Source organism: Mustela nivalis (assembly GCF_964662115.1).
Source record: "Mustela nivalis genome assembly, chromosome: 6".
NCBI classification, from domain to species: domain Eukaryota; kingdom Metazoa; phylum Chordata; class Mammalia; order Carnivora; family Mustelidae; genus Mustela; species Mustela nivalis.
In genome coordinates, this window is record NC_139025.1 from 119740919 (window position 1) to 119760482 (window position 19564).

At 38.0% G+C, this 19564-nt stretch overlaps 1 protein-coding gene across 1 annotated transcript in view; it reads right to left on the reverse strand.

Annotated features, from left to right (window-relative positions):
• The window catches only part of NIPA1 (NIPA magnesium transporter 1), a 73172-nt gene that overhangs the window by 28530 nt on the left and 25078 nt on the right, over window positions 1–19564 (reverse strand). The window contains exons 2-3 of the mRNA XM_082736009.1: window positions 11838–11885; window positions 10753–10843 (exon numbers count right to left, since the gene is read on the reverse strand). Of these exons, the coding sequence (XP_082592135.1) occupies window positions 10753–10843; window positions 11838–11885 (139 nt within the window). The remainder of the gene's footprint in view (window positions 1–10752; window positions 10844–11837; window positions 11886–19564) is intronic.

Genomic DNA, 19564 nt, shown 5'->3' on the forward strand with positions numbered 1-19564 from the left:
ATAAAATCTTAAAAAAAAAAAAAAAAAAACCTGGATGTCCAAAATCTCTCCCCAGATTTAGGAAGCTCTCAACCACTATTTATTTATTTATTTATTTATTTGTGTGTGTTTTTGTTTATTTTTAAATTCTTTTTTCTTAAGATTTTATTTATTTATTTGACAGACAGAGATCACAAGTAGGCAGAGAGGTAGGCTGAGCAGTGAGCCTGATGTGGGGCTCAATCCCAGGACCCTGGGATCAGGACCTGAGCCAAAGGCAGAGGCTTCAACCCACTGAGCTACACACGTGCCCCATCAACCACTATTTATTTAAATAAGCTTTCTAAGTCCTTTCCCTCTCTCTCTTTTTCCAACAATGGTACTGTTTCCATATAGGTGTCTCATTAGTTCTATAGCCTTTCTTCATTCTTTTTGCTTTTTGCTCCTCTGAGTAGATGATTTCAACTGATCTGTCTTCTAGCTAACTAATTCTTTCTTCTATTGGTCAAGGGTGCTGTTGAGGTTCTTTATTGAATTCTTCAGTACATCAATTTTATTCTTCAGCTCCAAAATTGGTTTGGATCTTTTTTAGGTTGCCTCTTTTTTGAACTTCTCATTTTGTTCTTGGGTTACTTTCCAAAGGTCTTTAAATTGTTTATATGTATTCTCATAGCATCTTTAAGGGAACTATTTTTGAATTCTTGGTCAGGCAATTCCTGGATCTGTATATCTTTGGAGCCAGTAACCAGAAGTTTCTGTATTGTTTGGAGGAGTCCCTGTAGCCTTGTGTAGGTGTCTGTGCATTTGAAAATGTTGTCACCTCTTCCAGAACTTAGAAAATGGTATCAGCTTTACTGAAGCTTTACTGAAGACTTTTACTTGTGGATGAGAGCACACAGGGCAGGCAGTGGTGATAGCCAGAGCTGGTGCGCACATGGCTGGCTGCAGGGGCCAGCTGCATATGCCTGTGTAGTCACAGGATCCAGTTGCAGACACATATATAGTGCTCAGGCCTAACACAGGCAGTAAAGGCCAGGGCCAACTACAAGCTCATTGACAGCTACAAGGGCCCTGGCTATTGGTGTGCCTATATTGTATGCCAGTCATAGGGGTCAGGCTGGAGGTATGCAGGTGCAAAAGTGGAGGATCTAGCTTCAGGTGAACATAATGGTGCAGGGCAGTGAGAGATGGTAAGGACTAATCGGGCCAACAGGCTGCTGCAGACTCCAGTTGTCAGCATATTTTGTCATGGCTGCACAGTAGTACCCCTGCATACATGCAGACTGAAGTGGAAGTTGGTGATAGATTTCAGACTTACAGTATGGAAGGGCATGAATGGACAGGCTAGCCCCAAACTCACACATGGCACCCTATAGTATGGAAGAGCACAGCTGGAAAGGCTAACCCTGAACACACACTTGGTCAGTTGGAAGAGTCTAGGGTGATGTCTTGTACTCATATAGCTACAGAGTTCTGGGATGGATGCTCAAGTGGTTCCTGGGAGCTGGCAACGGTGGGGTGGGAATTGAATGAGGGTGGATTCTGATGGCTAGTATCACTGAATGTGAATGCCTCTGGGGTATAAGCTGATGAAAGCTCCAGGTGTCCGTGGCAACTGAGCTTGCCATTGGCTTCTTCAGCAGCAAAATCTGCTGGGTTTGTCTGCAGAGCAGGTGAGTGAGCCACAACCATTCTCACTGCATGGCTGCTATTGGTATCCCTTTTCTGCCTTGTTCCTCCTAGCCACCTGTCTGTCTCAGCTTTTGCAGTGAAACCAAAGCAGAACCTTGTGGCAATGTCCTGAAAGGCTGGGAAAGCTGGTTGCTCACTCTGCTCCTCCTTTCCTGGCAAGGGAAACTCTTTCCAGTTGAGAAGTTCCCTCCTGGTGCTGTGCAATGTCAGCTTGGGGGAAGGAAAGATGCAGGCAAAATGAAGTTGTCTTCTTTCTATTCTTTTGTGGCTATTCTCACGTTTTTTGTTCTAAAGTATTGCTGAAGTTTCTTAAACAGATTCCAGACCTCTCCCAGAGCTCTCCCAGAAATGTTTCTCTTCATAGATAACTGTCTAATCATTAATCTTTCTGAGGGGACAGAGAGTGGGTTCCCACATATAACCATTTTGGTGACACTTGTGTTTTTTCCTGACTTTTCACTTTCTTGATGGGATTTTTTAAAGCAGAAAAGTTTTAAATTTATATAATGCCAAATTTATCTATTTTAGATAAATTTGTGCTTGTGCTTTAGGTGTCAAATCTAGGAAAATATTGCCTAATCCAATGTCACAAAAATTTATACCTTTCCTTCAAGAGTTTTATAGTTTACGCTTTTAAATTTAGGTACTTGGGACGCCTGGATGGCTCAGTTGGTTAAGCAGCTGCCTTCAGCTCAGGTCATGATCCCAGCATCGTGGGATCGAGTCCCACATCGGGCTCCTTGCTCCGCAGGCAGCCTGCTTCTCCCTCTTCCACTCTGTCTGCCTGTGCACGCTCTCTCTCTCTCTCTCTGTCTCTGACAAATAAAAAAATAAAATCTTTAAAAATAAATAAATAAATAAATTTAGGTACTTGACCCCCTTTGAGTTAATTTTTGTATATATTATCTCATAATATATATATTATGAGATAGGAGTATAACTTCATTCATTTGAATTTGAATGCCCAGTTATATCAGCACCACTTATTGAAAAGACTATTCTTTCCTTACTGAATTGTCATTAACCACCTGTAAAAATCTGTTGACTATAACTGTTAGTGTTTATTTCTGGAATCTCAGTTTTGTGTGTGTGTGTGTGTGTGTGTGTGTGTGTGTGTGTGTATCTCCTTAACTCAGTACCACACTGTTCTGATTACTGTAGTTTTATAAAATGTTTTGAAATTAAGAAATGTGTATTTACTTATCATGACTGGGTCTTGGTCTCTTGCATTTCTATATGAATTTTAAGATCAGCTTGTCAATTTCAAATAAGCCCCCTAAGATTCTGATTGCACTAAATCTGTAGATGAGGCAGTATCATCATCTTAACAATATTAATTCTTGTTAATACTGGAATATGGAATATGTGAATATGGACCATTTATTTAGGATTAATTTATTTTAAAAATGTTTTTTATGGCTTCAGAGTCCAAGTTCTGTGCTTCTTTTTAAAAATATGTCCTTAAGTATTTTGTTTGTTTTGGTACTATTCTATAACTGAATTGCTTTCTTAATTTCATTTTTGGCTTGCTCATGGCTATTGTATACAGATACAATTGCATCCTTGCTGAACTTATCAATTCCAATAGTTTCTTAAAATTTCCCATATATAAGATCAAGTCAGCTCGGCTAACAGAGATAGTTTGACTCCTTCCTTTCTGATCAAGAAGTCTTTTTTTTTTTTTTTTTTTACATTTCTTTTCAGAGTAACAGAATTCATTGTTTTTGCACCACACCCAGTGCTCCATGCAATAGGTGCCCTCCTTAATACCCACCACCTGGCTCCCCCAACCTCCCACCCCCCCGCCCCTTCAAAACCCTCAGGTTGTTTTTCAGAGTCCATAGTCTCTCATGGTTCACCTCCCCATCCAATTTCCCTCAACTCCTTTCTCCTCTCCATCTCCCTATGTCCTCCATGTTATTTGTTACGCTCCACAAATAAGTGAAACCATATGATAATTGACTCTCTCTGCCTGACTTATTTCACTCAGCATAATCTCTTCCAGTCCCCTCCATGTTGATACAAAAGTTGGGTATTCATCCTTCGATCAAGATGTCTTTTAATTCATTCTCATTCATTCAATTTGCTAGCCCAACTATATTGGCTTGAACCTTTGATACAAAGGTACAAAGCTGAATAAAAGTGGCAAAAGTATATGTCTTGTTCCTGATCCCCTGGGTAAATCATCCACTCCTTAACCATTAATTATGATGTTAGCTGGGGTGTTTTCATAGAGATACTCTGCCAGTTTAGGAAGTTACCCTTTATTTCTAGCACTTTTTATAGTCTCCATGCCCAGTGTGGAACCCAATTCAGGGATTAAACTCACAACTCTGAGCTGAGATAAAGACCTGAGCTGAGGTGAAGAGTTGGATGCTTAAACTAAGCCACCCAGGGGTCCCTCTATGTCTAGCATATTGATTGTTTTCATCATGAAGTGGTGTTGAATTTTATAAAATGACTTTTCTGTGTCTGTTGAGATACGTTTAACCTTTATTCTATCAATGAGGTATATTAAATAATTTACTCTGATGCTAAATCTACCTTGCATTCTTGAGATAAATCCCACTTGGTCAGGGTGTATAATCCTTTTTATATATGGCTGAATTCAATTGGCTAGTATTTTGTTGAGGATCAACAAAATTAATAAGAGAACTGGTTTGTAGTTTTCCTTTCTGGTGATTTCGTTGGTTTCATTACAAGATAGTATTACCTCATGGAGTTGGGAAGAGTTCCCACCTCTCCTATTTTTTGGGAAGAGTTTGTGAAGAATTTTATTAATTCTTCTTTAAACGTCTGAAAGAATTCATTAGTGAAATCCCCTCTACCTGAACCTCTCTTTGCTGGAAGTTGTTTTGTTTTTTACCAATTCAGTCTCTTAACTTTCTCTAAGTCTATTCAGATTTTCTATTCTTAAAACATTTTCATTAGTTTGAGTCTTTCTAGGAATATGGCCATTTCATCTAAGTTATCTAATTTGTTGGTATACTGTTGTTCATCGTATTTGCTTATAATTCCAATTTCTGTAGAATTGGTGGCAATATCCCCTTTTTGTTCTTGATTTTAGTAACTTGTCTTCCCTGTCAGTCTAAGTGAAGTGTTAGCAATTTTGTTAATTTTTTTCTAAGGACAATCCTTGGGTTTTTCTGCTTTTCAGTATTTATTTTTAATCTCTATTTCATTTATTTACTCTGACCTTTATTTTTTTCCTTCCTTCTTCCTCCTTTGGGTTTAGTTGGCCCTCTAAAGGTTGTTGATTTCAGATTTTTCCTTTTAATGCAGGCATTTACAGATATAAATTTCCCTCTGGGTATGGCTTTACCTGAGTCACGTGAGCTTTGATGTGTGTCTCCGATTTTTATTCATCTCAAAGTGCCCTCTAACTTCCCTTGTGAGGTTCTTTCTGACTGACTGGTCATTTAGTAATAAGTTGTTTAATTTCCACTATTTGTAAACTTCACAAATTTCACTGGTTTTGCTTTCTGATTTCATTAATGGCCTAGTATATGGTCTATCCAGGAAAATGTTCCATATACACTTGGAAAGAATGTGAATTCCACTGTTTGATGGGTGGAGTGTTCTACAGATGTCTATTTTGTCTGGTTGACTTATAGTGTCATTCAAGTCTTCTATATCGTTCTTGATATTTTGCCTAGTTTTTCTATCCATTATTGAAAGTAGGGTATTAAAGTCGTAACTATTATTCTTGAATTGTCTGTTACTCTTTATTCGTTCAGGTATGTCTCATATGTATATATATATTTTTTTAATTTTATTTATTTATTTGAGAAAGAGACAATGAGAGAGAGCCTGAGTGAGGAGAAGGTCAGAGGGAGAAGCAGACTCCCCGTGGAGCTGGGAGCATGATGTGGGACTCGATCCGGGAACTCTGGGATCTGACCTGAGCCAAAGGCAGTCGTCCAACCAACTGAGCCACCCAGGCATCCTTGTTTCATATATTTTGAAGCTCTGTTTTTAGGTGCATATTTGTTTATAATTGTTACGCCTTTCTGATGGACTGACATTTTGTCATTACAAGATGTCTCTATCAGGAATAATATTTTTTGTTTTACAATCTACTTTGATAGAAGCCTCTCCAACTCTCTTATGGGATTGTTTGCATAATATATTTTCTTTCCTTCCTTTTACCTTCAGTTCATTTACATCTTTGAATCTAAAATGTCTTGTGTAGTAGAAGCGTAAGTTGGATCTTTATCCCGCCTGACAATCTTTGCTTTTTTTTTAAAAAAAAAATTTTATTTATTTATTTGACAGAGAGAGATTATAAGTAGCAGAGAGGCAGGCAGAGAGAGAGAGGAGGAAGCAGGCTCCCCGCTGAGCAGAGAGCCCAATGCGGGACTCGATCCCAGGACCCTGAGATCATGACCTGAGCCGAAGGCAGCGGCTTAACCCACTGAGCCACCCAGGCGCCCACAATCTTTGCTTTTAAAAAAAAAAATTATTTATTCCAGAGAGAGAAAGTGAGAGAGAGAGTAGGGGGAGGAGCAGAGAGAGAGTTAGAGAGAGAATTCAAACCAGACTCCACACTGAGTGCAAAGTCTGATTCCAGGCTCAATCCCACCTCCAAGACATGACCTGAGCCAAAATCAAGAGTCAGACTGAGACATCCAGGTGCTCCTAATCTCTGCCTTTTTACTGGATTGTTTTATTCACTGACATTAAATGTTTTTATTGATACTGTTAGTTGTGTGTTTGCCATTTTACTTTTTATTTTTTACATTTTGTTCCTGATTCTTCACTTACTGCCTTCTACATTAAATGAATCTTTCCAGCATAACATTTTAGTTCCTTATTGGTTTTTTTCACCACACTTCTTTGTTATTTTTTTAGTGGTTTCTCTAGGGCTTATCAGAATACCTTTCAAAATGATACTAAATTAACCTCAGTGTTACTCCTACAGTGTTATTCCTCTATAGCTCAATTCCTACTTCTTTCTTTTTGCGCTGTTTTTTTGTGCTACTTGGGTCTTTCACAAACCCAATAATACATTATTGTAATTATTATTTTGTAAAATTTATGTCTATTTTCAAACAGCTGAGAAAAAAATGAGAACAAATATGTATTTATAGTTTGTTATAGTTAGCAGGTATCTTTTCAAATATTCTTATTAGTTTTGAAATACTTGCATATTTATTACACTATATCAGGTTGCTTATGTGCATTTATTGAAAATGAGGGTAAATATTACTGAAATAAATGTGTTTTCTTATGAACAAATTGTCAGTTTTGCCCTTTGTCATTTTATCTACTGGGATTTTCATATTATTCCGACCAATTTAAGAAACTCCTCATGTTATACTAATTACTGTCATATTTGATTTAAATTTTTTCCCCATTTTACTTTTTTACTGTAGTAAGTTAAACTTTTCATTTTTATTACTTCAAACTTTAGAAATTTCTTATCCTTTTAAGATCTAAAAGACTTCTGTTTTTTCAAGTTGTAAAAATATTTTTCTTATACATAGGCCATAAACCATGGAAACATAGCTAAGTTTTTTTCCTCCTCCTTTACAGATTAAACCTCTGTAATATATACTCTGGGTTATGTTAGAGATGCAGTCTTCATCAGTGAAAATCAGAGACAGAAGATGTCTACAACTGTATGCAACAGATAATTGGGCACATTAATTTATTGGGCTTACCACAGCTTTATACAGAACACTGAACTCTGCATGACTGAGCAGGACAACATACTTCAATACACCACTTCAGTCATGCACTGGAATAGTATCAACAAACCATTCAAGGTTGTATTTGCCTCTATTTCCACATTTGATGACCATTCTGTATATAATACTTAATTCACTTATGTCATATTTTGACAGTGCTTCAATTGATGTTCCTATAAATTGCTTACCAGTTCTCCCAATATTATTTATTTAAAGAAAAAAAATCTCTCTTTTAGATTGCAGACATGACAATTAAATGCAGCTCCCAATACTAGACTGGATCTTTTAATAGAAGGAAAAATGATGGTACAAAGGAAAAAATAAAAAATAATGGTATAAAAGTAATGGCATATTATAAAAATAAAGGCATAAAGGATAATGGCATAAAATAAGGATAGAATGGATCAATTAACAAAACTGGAATACAGAAGGCAGATTAGATACATGTACTATAATGTTAAATTTATTGAAATTGATTATTGTACTGTGGTTATGAAAAGCATATTTGTAGTGTTAGGAAACACAATCAACCTATTTAAGGGTGAAGAGTCATGACAGAAGTAGTCTAAAAGAATAAAAAACAAAGGAACAAAAAAAAACCCAAAGCAAATACCACATTTATGGTTCTCAACTGGGGGTGATTTGTCCCCTCCCAGGACATTTGCCATGTCTGGACACATTTTTGCAGGGATTACTCCTGGCATCTGGTTGGTGGAGTCTAGGGATGCAAAACACCCTACAATGCAAAAATCAGCCCTCACAACAAAGAATGATCTGGCCTCTAATGTCAACAGTGTTGAGGCAGAGAAACCTTGATACAGAGAAAGCAAATAATGGAGTAAGTGAGATAAAATATCAACAGAAGGTGTGCATAGGTAAAGGATATACAGGTGTTGTTGTGATTATTCTTTTTATTTTCCAGTTTTCATTTTAACTCCAGTTAGTTAATATATAGTGTAATATTAGTTTCAGGGGTACAATATAGTGTTTCAACACTTACATAATACAGTCAGTGCTCATCACAATATGTGCACTCCTTAATCCCCACCACCCATTTAACCATCCCATTTCGATTATTCTTTTTTTTTTCCATTTCGATTATTCTTAATCTTGTAACTTTTCTGTAATTTGGAAATTACTTCCAAATAAGGTGTTTTTAAACTTCTTTTAAAAGTACTGTGCTGTAAGGTTTACTTTGTCATACAATGAATCATCACAGAGAAAAGTGGACCTATTTTGGGGCTTCCTAGTCTATTTCTAGTCTATTTTATTTCTCTATTTTTCTTCTCTATTCCTAGTCTGTCTCCTGAAGACTTGCAGCATTGAACATTTCTGGTGAGGTGACTTAATTTTCAAAGGCATGAGAATAGTTCTTGCCTATTCTAGGCAAGATATTTTAATATATGCATATTAAATGTGCAATGTGCAAAGACCCTAGGGTCAGATTACTTATTTGCTTGACATTTTTTCAGGAGAACAAATCAAAGAGTGAGGCTGGTCTGTGAGAAGCTAGAGTGGTTATTCCCTGAAGTGAGTACCACTCACACAATCCAAGCTCTTCAGGACCATCCAAACACAAAGTGACATGAAGCTACATATTATATTAGTCTTTTGTTTGGATAAGAAAAACATTCTATAAACACATTTCCAAAGGTTAACCTGTATAAAACATATTTATGCTTTTTAGGCTATAGAATCTTAAAGCCTAATTGACTTGAAGTATAATTTAAATATATCCATCATAGACACACTTCTCTGAAAGAATCTGGAAATCTGTCTAGAATACAGCAGAGTATCGCTATATAAATGAGTTAGAAACTGGGATTTTATTTCTCTTCTATTATGTCTGTTTCTTAGTAATTTCTTCAAAGGTAAAACAGAATATAAATAGGCTCATGGGAGGATATGTGTTGAGCTATTCAATAAATGTCTCATAAAATCACTTTAGTAAGTAAGCCAAAGCTAATATAAAGACTTCACTTGTAATGCATGGTGGCTGGCAGCCATCAAGTCCCCAGTTCTACTTTACTCCCTTTGCCCCACATCTGGGCGACCTTATAAGAAAGCACGCTCAGAAAAAAAAAAAAAAAAAAGAAAGCACGCTCAGACCCTGGTGTCCTTCAGTCCTTGGCAATGGCAGAAATTTCAAACCATCCAAGTCCCTCCTGAGTGTGTGAAACTTCACCCCACTCCCTTTTGAACTACAATAAAAACCCAAAGCTCCACCTTCCTCCTTTCTCTCTGGACCACACAGAAGCCCTTCCCCTGGGCATGGGGATCCATCTAAGTTAACTGCTACGAGTTATAGATTCTATTTTATACCCATTGGTGCCCACGTGTCATCTGTCCCACTTCCATAATTTCCCAGAGTGGAGTGAGTGGGAGAATTGTTCAGTGTCTGGTAGGGGATGCCAGGCACACAAATAAAACACCAAGAGACTAGTTTTGCTTAATGAGTTCTCAGAATCACTTGCCAACGTACCAGGAAGACTCCAGTCTCTTGGAAGTCTTCCAGGGCAAAGACTAGGAGAATGACAGAATCACATCCATTGATGTCCACTCATAAGTTAGGGTCTGAAATATACTAAAGCAAATTTCTAAAAGAATGGTTAACTCAAAAAAATAAATTTGAGGGGTGCCTGGGTAGCTCAGTGGGTTAAAGCCTTTGTCTTGGGCTCTGGTCATGATCCCAGGGTCCTGGGATCAAGCCCTGTATCGGGCTCTCTGCTCCGCAGGGAGCCTGCTTCCTCCTCTCTCTCTCTCTGCCTACCTCTCTGCCTACTTGTAATCTGTCAAATAAATAAATAAAATCTTAAAAACAACAACAACAACTAAATTTGAAGTTAAAATTAAACAATATAGAGTAGAATACTGAAAACCTACCTTCAGTTATAATTTTGCTTTTATTATTTGAACAGAAACATTTAAATGGAAAGTTTGTTTAAAACTCAAACTACACATTAAAAACCAAAACACATTTTTCTATTTTCCCAGCACCATTTATTGAAGAGATCATCTTTTTTCCACTGGATATATTTTCCTGCTTTGTCAAAGATTATTTGACCATAGAGTTGAGGGTCCATATCCAGACTCTCTACTCTATTCCATCAGTTTATGTGTCTGTTTTTGTGCCAGTACCATGTTGTCTTGGTGATCACAGAGAAGCATGAGAAACTGTGGACTCTGAGAAATGAACTGAGGGTTTGGGAGGGGAGGAGAGGGGAGCTGGATGAGCCTGGTGGTGGGTACTAAGGAGAAGATGTATTGCATGGAGCACTGGGTGTGGTGCATAAACAATAAATCTTGGAACAATGAAAAAATAAAATAAAATTTAAAAAATAATAAAAAATTTTAAAAAATAAAAACGAAAACACGGAATCCCAGTTCTTACCCAAACGGCACTCCGAGGGCACCCAGTGGAGTCACCAGGACCGTGGGGACTGCAGTGTAAGCCAGAAAGTTCCCAATCTGGCCAACAGCCACTGTCAAGAGAATCACAAGGATACCACTTGCAATTACAGCTCTCTTTTAGCAATGATCACAGAGTTTAATTTGGCAAGGCTCTGTTCTGAAAGGGCTACTTCTTTTCATTACTTGTGAGGAAGCAAATGTGGGGCATCATTTGCATAATTAAGGGTCCTGAAGGCAGAGAGAGCAGGCCCCACAGCATCATGGACCCAATCAGTCAGGAGTAGTTTCAGCCCTCTGAAACTAAATGGCCGTGATTGACAGTGAGTGCAACAAAGTATATTTCCACTCTCTCCTTAACACATCCTTGTTTTAACACTAATCATGTAGAATTTCCTGTCCTTTCAATGGTCTGGGATCTACTCCAGTAGAGTCTACTGGCCATAGTGACATGCTGCAGGCACATCAACTGGAAAAAGTACTGCCTGCACAGGACTGTACCCAGAGCTATACTGAGACAGAGCTTAAAGATGAGCTCCTCAATGAAAGGAAACAACATCTGCTAGACAACAGCTTGCCTAAAAGATAATGTGTGACAAATAAACCTCATGATATTTCTGAATTTTCTAATATAATTTTTCTTTATATATTTCGGGTTCTGAACTTCAATTTTATTATTTATTTTTATATGATACTACATAACCTCTACACATGACCTCTTTTATACTATAGCATATGATCCTGTACTTAAGGCTAAGTGAAGAAACTCTCCTTTGTAAAACAATTATGTTTAACAAAGCATAATTTCACCAAATATCAACAGCATTATTACAGATGAGTAAGAAGGAGCATTTCAATTTCTTTGGGCCCCGGACAGTCTGACCTGGACTAAATTCAGAGCTAACTGCAGGCAATAGGAACCTCTATTTCCTCCCTCAATTCCTCTCAGCCTAGTCCTCCGTCCAAAGAATGGAGCTGCACTCATTCCACCTCCTCCAGTCCTGCCAGAAGAATGACTGATCTTAAGAAAGCAAGCAAACCAAGCACTTCACCACACTGGGTACTTACTTGCAATTGTGCCTGCCCACCACACAATGTCTGTTAAATAGGAGGTACCTATGAGAGAGTGAGATAAAAATGTGAGTAAAGTACAAAGCAAGAGGTTTGCAAACTATATACTTGAAGAGGAGTTTTTGCATGAAAATAAAATTGAGATGAATAATGAATGCCATACTGCTTATTCACCCTTTAAAGAATCGTTTAGTCTATAGATAGCAGCATGAGAAACCACTACAAGTGGCAAATACAGATATTTTTTGCAATGAAAACAAGCTAACCCAAACAACAAGTGAAACCTTTATTAAAAAAATATTTTTTGGTTCATCATGCCACCCAGGGATACAAATATTCTTTGGCATGAAGTTTTATATTGAAGTCCAGTTCTTTCATACATTAGAGCAACCCATTTATATGATAATTATGAACATAGAATTCAATGACTTAGTGCCTGAACAAGTTACTCAAATTTCATAAAGTAGAAACCTTTATGATATGGCTCTTTTTTCAACCATATGGGCAGCAGACTTTTCACTCACTCAGTGATTTGACATTACATAGATATGATATTACACAGTCAACCATATTCTCTTAGGTTACCCTCATGTATCCCCATGTATAGTCAGACAGAAACATGGGCAGGGGCCCGGGTCTCCCTATCAGATGGGTCCCTCTTCCTGCCTGTATGACAGGAACCTGCAGCAAGATAGTCTCACAATCTTTGAGACACACAGCTGTACTACTTCAGATAGGTCAAAATGCTCTTCTGACAGGTTTCTTCACTTCAGATTAAAACAGCTAATTCTAGGGGCGCCTGGGTGGCTCAGCGGGTTGGGCAGCTGCCTTCGGCTCAGGTCATGAACTCCGAGTCCTCGGATCAAGCCCTGCATGGGGCTCTCTGCTCAGCGGGGAGCCTGCTTCCTCCTCTCTCTCTGCCTGCCTCTCTACCTGCTTGTGATCTTACAGCTCTCTTTTAGCAATGATCAATAAAAATCAATAAAAATCTGTCTCAAATAAATAAATAAAATCTTTTAAAAAAATAAAAATAAAAATAAAATAAAATAGCTAATTCTAGATTTTAGCCATTCTAACAGATGTGAGGTGATGTCTTATTGTGGTTTTGATTTATATTTCCTTGATGATGAGTGATGCTGAAACTCTTTCCATGTGTCTGTTGGCCACCAGTATGTCTTCTTTTGAAAAATGTCTGTTTAGGTCCTCAACCCATTCTTTCAACCATATTGTTTGGGTTTTTTTGGTGTTGAGTTATTTAAGTTCTTGATATACTTTGGATATTAACCCTTATGAGATATATCATTTGCAAATATATTCTCCCATTCAGTAGCTAATGATATTATAATAGTAATGTGATTGGGACAGATGTACATAGCATAATGTATAAACTTATCAAATCACTAAGCTGTACACCTGAAACTAATGTAACATTCTGTGTCAACTACACTCAAAAAAAAGTAACTCTGCAGTTACTTTTGTAGAGAAATTATTTAAAAAAAAATAAAATAAATCTAATAGGACATTTTAATTCATAGTAATTTTGTATAATGAACACAGGAATTCAGCCTGCTTCATGGAGGAACAGAGCTACAGATATTACAATAAGTATTTGAAAAAAATAAAATTGGGCTAATAAGTAATGACACAGTAGGAAGAATGGTGAGTTAGAATATCACCATTTGGCAACATCACAATAAAAACCAATTTAGGCAAGAATCATCAATGGAAATGAAAGCAAGTGGATAAAAGTTTGTTGAGGAAGAATGCAGGATTGCCACATAGTCTCCATTAATCACCTCTACCAGTTTCTCATTAATTATGAAGAGAAAAATTTATATTTACAGTACTCTGTAGAACCTGATAGACATCACCTTAACCAAGTGGTCAAAGTAGACATCAACAATGGGACAAACCAACATCACATGCCTCCTGAGAGGATGCACTGAAAAGGATACAACATCACATCTTTGGTATTCCTGCCAAAATGCATCACTTGAATCTAATCATAAAACTATTAAACAGGCTATAAATTTGTTGGTTTCCCCTCTTCAAAAAAGGCAAGGTCCTAAAGACAACGAAAGGCTAAATGACTGTTGCAGACAAAAGAAAACTAAGAAGATATGGTGACTCAAGACAAAGATGCTAAATGTTTAAAAAAAAAAAAAAAAGATGCTATAAAGGACAGTATTGGGGCAACTGGCAAAATATGAATAGGGACTGTTGTAAATAAAAGACTTCCCAAACCCCTTCTCTTTCTGCGTGAGAATGTGACTCTAGGTTCACTTTCTGGCTAGGAACCTGATAGCTATGTGGCCAGAGGATAGCACCTAGAAATGACTTTTGATGGACAAATAACTGGGATGAACATCTGAAAGAGATCCTATTACTTGGACTGCCCAGAGAGCAATGTCTCTGGGAACAGGTATGTCTTGTCAAGCTTGGGAGTTCTGCCTCTGTGACTTTAACAGGGTTCATAAGGCAGGGCTGCTGTAGCAATGCCTGCTGTAGCAATGCCTGCTGCAGCTCTGCCTCCAGGCCTGAGACAAAGTCTGCCTCTGCTGCCAACCCCCCAGCAGGAAAGGGCGTGACATTGGCTATGGCTCCTCTCCTGTGTCCCTCAGAGTGTGTCTGAGGTAAATGTGGACCACGTCGTCCTATAAGTAGGAAAGTAGAGCTAAGCCTAAGAAAGCCACCTCCCAGTAAGTACTGTAGAACAGTTATCAGCTATTAGTACAAAATTCATGTCAAATTTCCTGAATGTGCTAATCACACAGTGTCTATTTAAGAGAATGTCCCAATACCCCAAAAATGCATGTTGAATTTTAAATTTTTTTTTTATTTTTATTTTAAGTAGGCTCCACATCCAATGTGAGGCTTGAATTCATGACCCTGAGATCAAGAGTCACATGCTCTATCAACTGAGCTAGCCAGGCGTCCCTGCATACTGAATTTTAAGGGTGCAAGTTCATTAAATTTCTTGCAGGGATGGCTCGGTGGCTAAGTGAACATAATAATAATAAGAAAAAAAAAGCTGAAGGATGCAAGTTCATAAAGTTTACTTCCAGAATGCTGGTGTGAACACCCCATGGACGAGTTGCCCAGTGAAACAACAACTGGAGAATAAAATATTAAAAATATTTTTCAAGGCTCTGAAATTGTTCTAAGAGTATATAGCAAATGAAGAAACATGTACTAAAGAAAAATCTATTATATTTCAGTGAAAACACTGTAAGTCCTTAGCACATTAGCTACAACCCACTCCCCTTCACTCCCGCACTGCAATTCAGTTTCACAGAAGCTGTACTCCAGAATGGTGACAAACAAAATGGCGTCTCCTCTCCTCTTAGTTCTCCATCACCAGGAAGAGCAGTCCTTCAGCATTTCTCATTCCCCTTCCCCACAGTGAAGAGGCTAAATATCTGGTTAGTGCATCCAAGAATTTGGGGGCTTCTTTCCCCAACTCAATGCCTACCCAGAGGCTCTACCCCTGCTAGGACAGGCCCTGATTATCCTGTTCCAAGCTTGAAAGTAGAGTAAAGATCTCATACCTGGAGAGGCAAGCAAGATCAGATGTTACCAACCACTCCCAATAACTAGTATCAATGAATATACCAGCCTGGAGTCAACTGAACAAGACTGTAAGGCAATTTATACACCAAAACATTGTCAAAGTAACAGACTAATTATCTAGCAATTAGTAGAGCCTAACAGCTGGATAATACCCAACGAGACAGATAAGAGAAAAACCGGGAAGAGAAATAGTCAAAGATAGCCCAGCTAGTCATCCCAAATAAAGATGTACACAGCCAAGACTGTAACCTTTGAGGTATACCATTACAGGCTTCACACTGCAGGGGAAATGGACTACCAAAATACTCCACTCAGGCCACTAAACAAACAAGCAAACAACAATCCACAGAGAGAGGAAGGGGAATCAGATTCCAGAGCTGATACCACATATTACCTAAAATGCCCAGATAGCAACAAAATTCATCAGACAACAACAAAACAACCCAATTCAAAAATAGCCAAAAGACGTGAATAGACACTTCTCCAAAAAAGACACACAAATGGCTAATAAGCACATGAATAGATGCTCAACATTACTAATCATTAGGGAAACACAAAAATCAAATCCCTATCACTTCACACTTATTACAGGGACTACTGAAAAACAAACAAACAGGGGGCGCCTGGGTGGCTCAGTGGGTTAAGCCGCTGCCTTCAGCTCAGGTCATGATCTCAGGGTCCTGGGATCAAGTCCCACATCGGGCTCTCTGCTCAGCAGGGAGCCTGCTTCCCTCTCTCTCTCTCTGCCTGCCTCTCCGTCTACTTGTGATTTCTCTGTCAAATAAATAAACAAAATCTTTAAAAGAAAAAAAAAAGTGTTGGTGAGAATATGGAGAAACTGGAAACCTTGTGCACTGATGGTAAGAATGGAAAATGGTATAGCCACAGCAGAAAACAGAACAGCAGTTCCTCAAAGGGTTACATATAGGATCACCATAAGGTCCAGCAATTCCACTTCTGGGTATATATCCAAAAGAACTGAAAGCAGGGACTTGAGGATATATTTATTTGTAAACCATGTTCATACCAGCTTTAATCACAATAGACAAAAGGTGGAAACAACCCAAGTGTCCTTCAACAGATGAATGGACAAACAAATGGATAGACAAAATAAAAGGGACATGGTACTTATTGTTATACTTGAAAGAGCAGTAAGCAGCAACATAAAAAGGACTGTTATTCAGCCTTAAAAAGGAATGAAACTCTGATATATACCTGAACACAGATGAACCTGGGAGACAGTAATACTAAGTGAAATAAACCAGTCAAAAAATGGCAAATAGGGGCACCTGGGTGGCTCAGTGGGTTAAGCCTCTGCCTTCGGCTCAGTTCATGATCTCAGGGTCCTGGGATAGCGCCCCGCATCGGGCTCTCTGCTAAGCGGGGAGCCTGCTTCCTCCCCTCTCTCTGCCTGCCTCTCTGCCTACTTGTGATCTCTGTCTGTCAAATAAATAAAATATTTTTTTAAAAGGCAAATATTTTATGAGTGTACTTATGTATGGTACTTAGAGTAATTACATTCATAGAGATAGAATGGCGAACAGTGGTTACCAGGGTGGGGAGTGGGAATGGGAGCTATTGTTAAATGGGTAGTGTTTCATAAAGGGATTATGAAAGAGTTCTAGAGATAGATACTGATGATATTTTGTACAACATAAATACATATATATATATTTAAAGATTTTATTTATTTATTTGACAGACAGAGATCACAAGCAGGCAGAGAGGCAGGCAGAGAGAGAGGAGGAAGCAGGCTCCCTGCTGAGCAGACCCAATGCGGGGCTCGATCCCAGTACCCTGGGATCATGACCTGAGCCGAAGGCAGAGGCTTTAACCCACTGAGCCACCCAGGCGCCCCCAACATAAATATATTTAATTCTACTGAATTGTACAATCAAAAGTGGTTAAAATAGTAAATGTTATGGCATGAATAGAATATATATATTTTACGCCAACAAAAAAAATAGCTGGAGGAACAGAGGCCTGAAAATGTTAAGTCCCATGACTCCCCTTTTGTCTTAAGGTAGGAACTGATTTAAGAGCTTCCAACATTCTGAGTCATAAACCAGAATGCCCATAGTAGGAGTGCCTGGAACCTTCATATTTGCAGTCCATCTTACACTGATACTATTGACATCTAGTGGTCCTTGAACCCTATATCATTGGGTCTCCTATAACCTAGATGCTATTTAACTTCAGGAGGAGCAGTTGCTGGCCAATCAAATCACTGTAGGCTGTGCTTCTTGATGTGAAAACTGTGTCTTTCAGAATTTCTTTCTGGTGTTCAAATGTACCAAGAAGATGGGTAAAGGACTGTTCTGCAGAGATTCTGTGCCTTTGTGTTATTCACAATCTGTCTTCATCTTTTTCCTTGTAGGTCTCTCAGGGGTTAAGTAGTGTCAGGAAGAAACAAGGCAAGTTTTTCTGCTTATTCTGCATGTTGGGAATGAGAAACATTTTATACTTATGTGAAAGCTATTGTTTACTGATGTCATGATTATATATATATATATATATTTTTTTAATGATTATATATTTTTTAAAGATTTTATTCATTTATTTGACACAGAGAGAGAGAGAGATCACAAGTAGACAGAGAGGCAGGTGGGGGGGCAGGCTCCCCACTGAGCAGAGAGCCCTACGTGGGGCTCAATCCCAGGACCTTGAGATCATGACCTGAGCCGAAGGCAGAGGCTTAACCCACTGAGCCACTCAGACACCCCGATGTCATGATTATAGATAAAATACTCTTGTTCCTTTTGTTACACATGAAACAGAAGAGAAGAATACAAGATAAAACTATAATTAACTGCTTGAATGATGTTGGTTTCCATTGTATTAGGTGTAAAAGTTGAGAGGAAAAAGTGCTGGGAGAGGACATGTAATAATAAAAATAAGAACTAAAAAACGTCCCTAAAAGACCCCCAAAACCAAGACATGCGAAAAACCCAGAAAAATGTGACCTATATCACATATACTATACATATAGGGAAAGTGCAGGCAACAAAAACTGCCTGTAAGAAGGCCTAGACATTAGACTTAACAAAAACTTCAAACATCCATTAAAAATATATTCAAACTGGAATTAAAAAAAAAACTTCATAAGATCAAATAACTAATGAAAGTATGCTTAAAGAAGTAAAGGAACAACTTATCAAATAGAGACTATTAATAAAGAAATAGAAGCGATTTTTTTAAAAAGCCCAAGCTGAAATTCTGGAGTTGAAATGTATAACTAGAATGAAAAAAGAAATCAATACCACATTTCAATATTTCTGGCAGAAGAAAGAGTCGGTGAATTTGAAGATAGATTGATAAAGATCATACATTCTAAAGAAAAAGGAAAAAAATAAAGAAAAATGAACAGAACCTTAGAGAAATGTGACGCCATCACACAAATCAGCAGACTCATAATGTTACTAATAGGAGAGAAAAGAGTAATAGAAAAAAAAAGGGCTGAAATTTACCAAATGTGATGAAAATCCAAAAAGCTAAACAAGCTCTGAAGAGCTCCACACACAAGTCACGTGTTAATAAAAGCGCTCAAAGATGAAGAGAGAATTTTAAAAGAATAGAAAAATGACTGATAATATGCAAGAGAATCTAAGTAAGATTAATAACAGATATCTCAACAAATTTTAACTAAAACTTAAATTTAAGATGTTTAATTATAGGGCGCCTGGGTGGCTCAGTGGGTTAAGCCGTTGCCTTTGGCTCAGGTCATGATCTCAGGGTCCTGGGATCAAGTCCCGCATCGGGCTCTCTGCTCAGCAGGGAGCCTGCTTCCTCCTCTCTCTCTGTCTGCCTCTCTGCCTACTTATGATCTCTGTCTGTCAAATAAATAAATAAAATCTTAAAATAAAATAAAATAAAATGTTTAATTACAAAACACAAATTTGTTCTCCTTTCTCAGCTTTTTATTGATTTTGAGGGGGGGGTTCTCTGTGCTTCCTGGACTTGAACGCCTGTTTCCTTTCCCAGATCAGGAAAGTTCTCAGCTATAATTTGTTCAAATAAACTTTCCACCCGTTTTTTCCACTCTTCATCTTCTAAGACTCCTATAATATGAATATTATTTTGCTTTATGGAATCACTTAGTTCCCTAAGTCTACCTTCGTGATCTAATAGTTTTCTTTCCCTCTTCTTTTCAACAT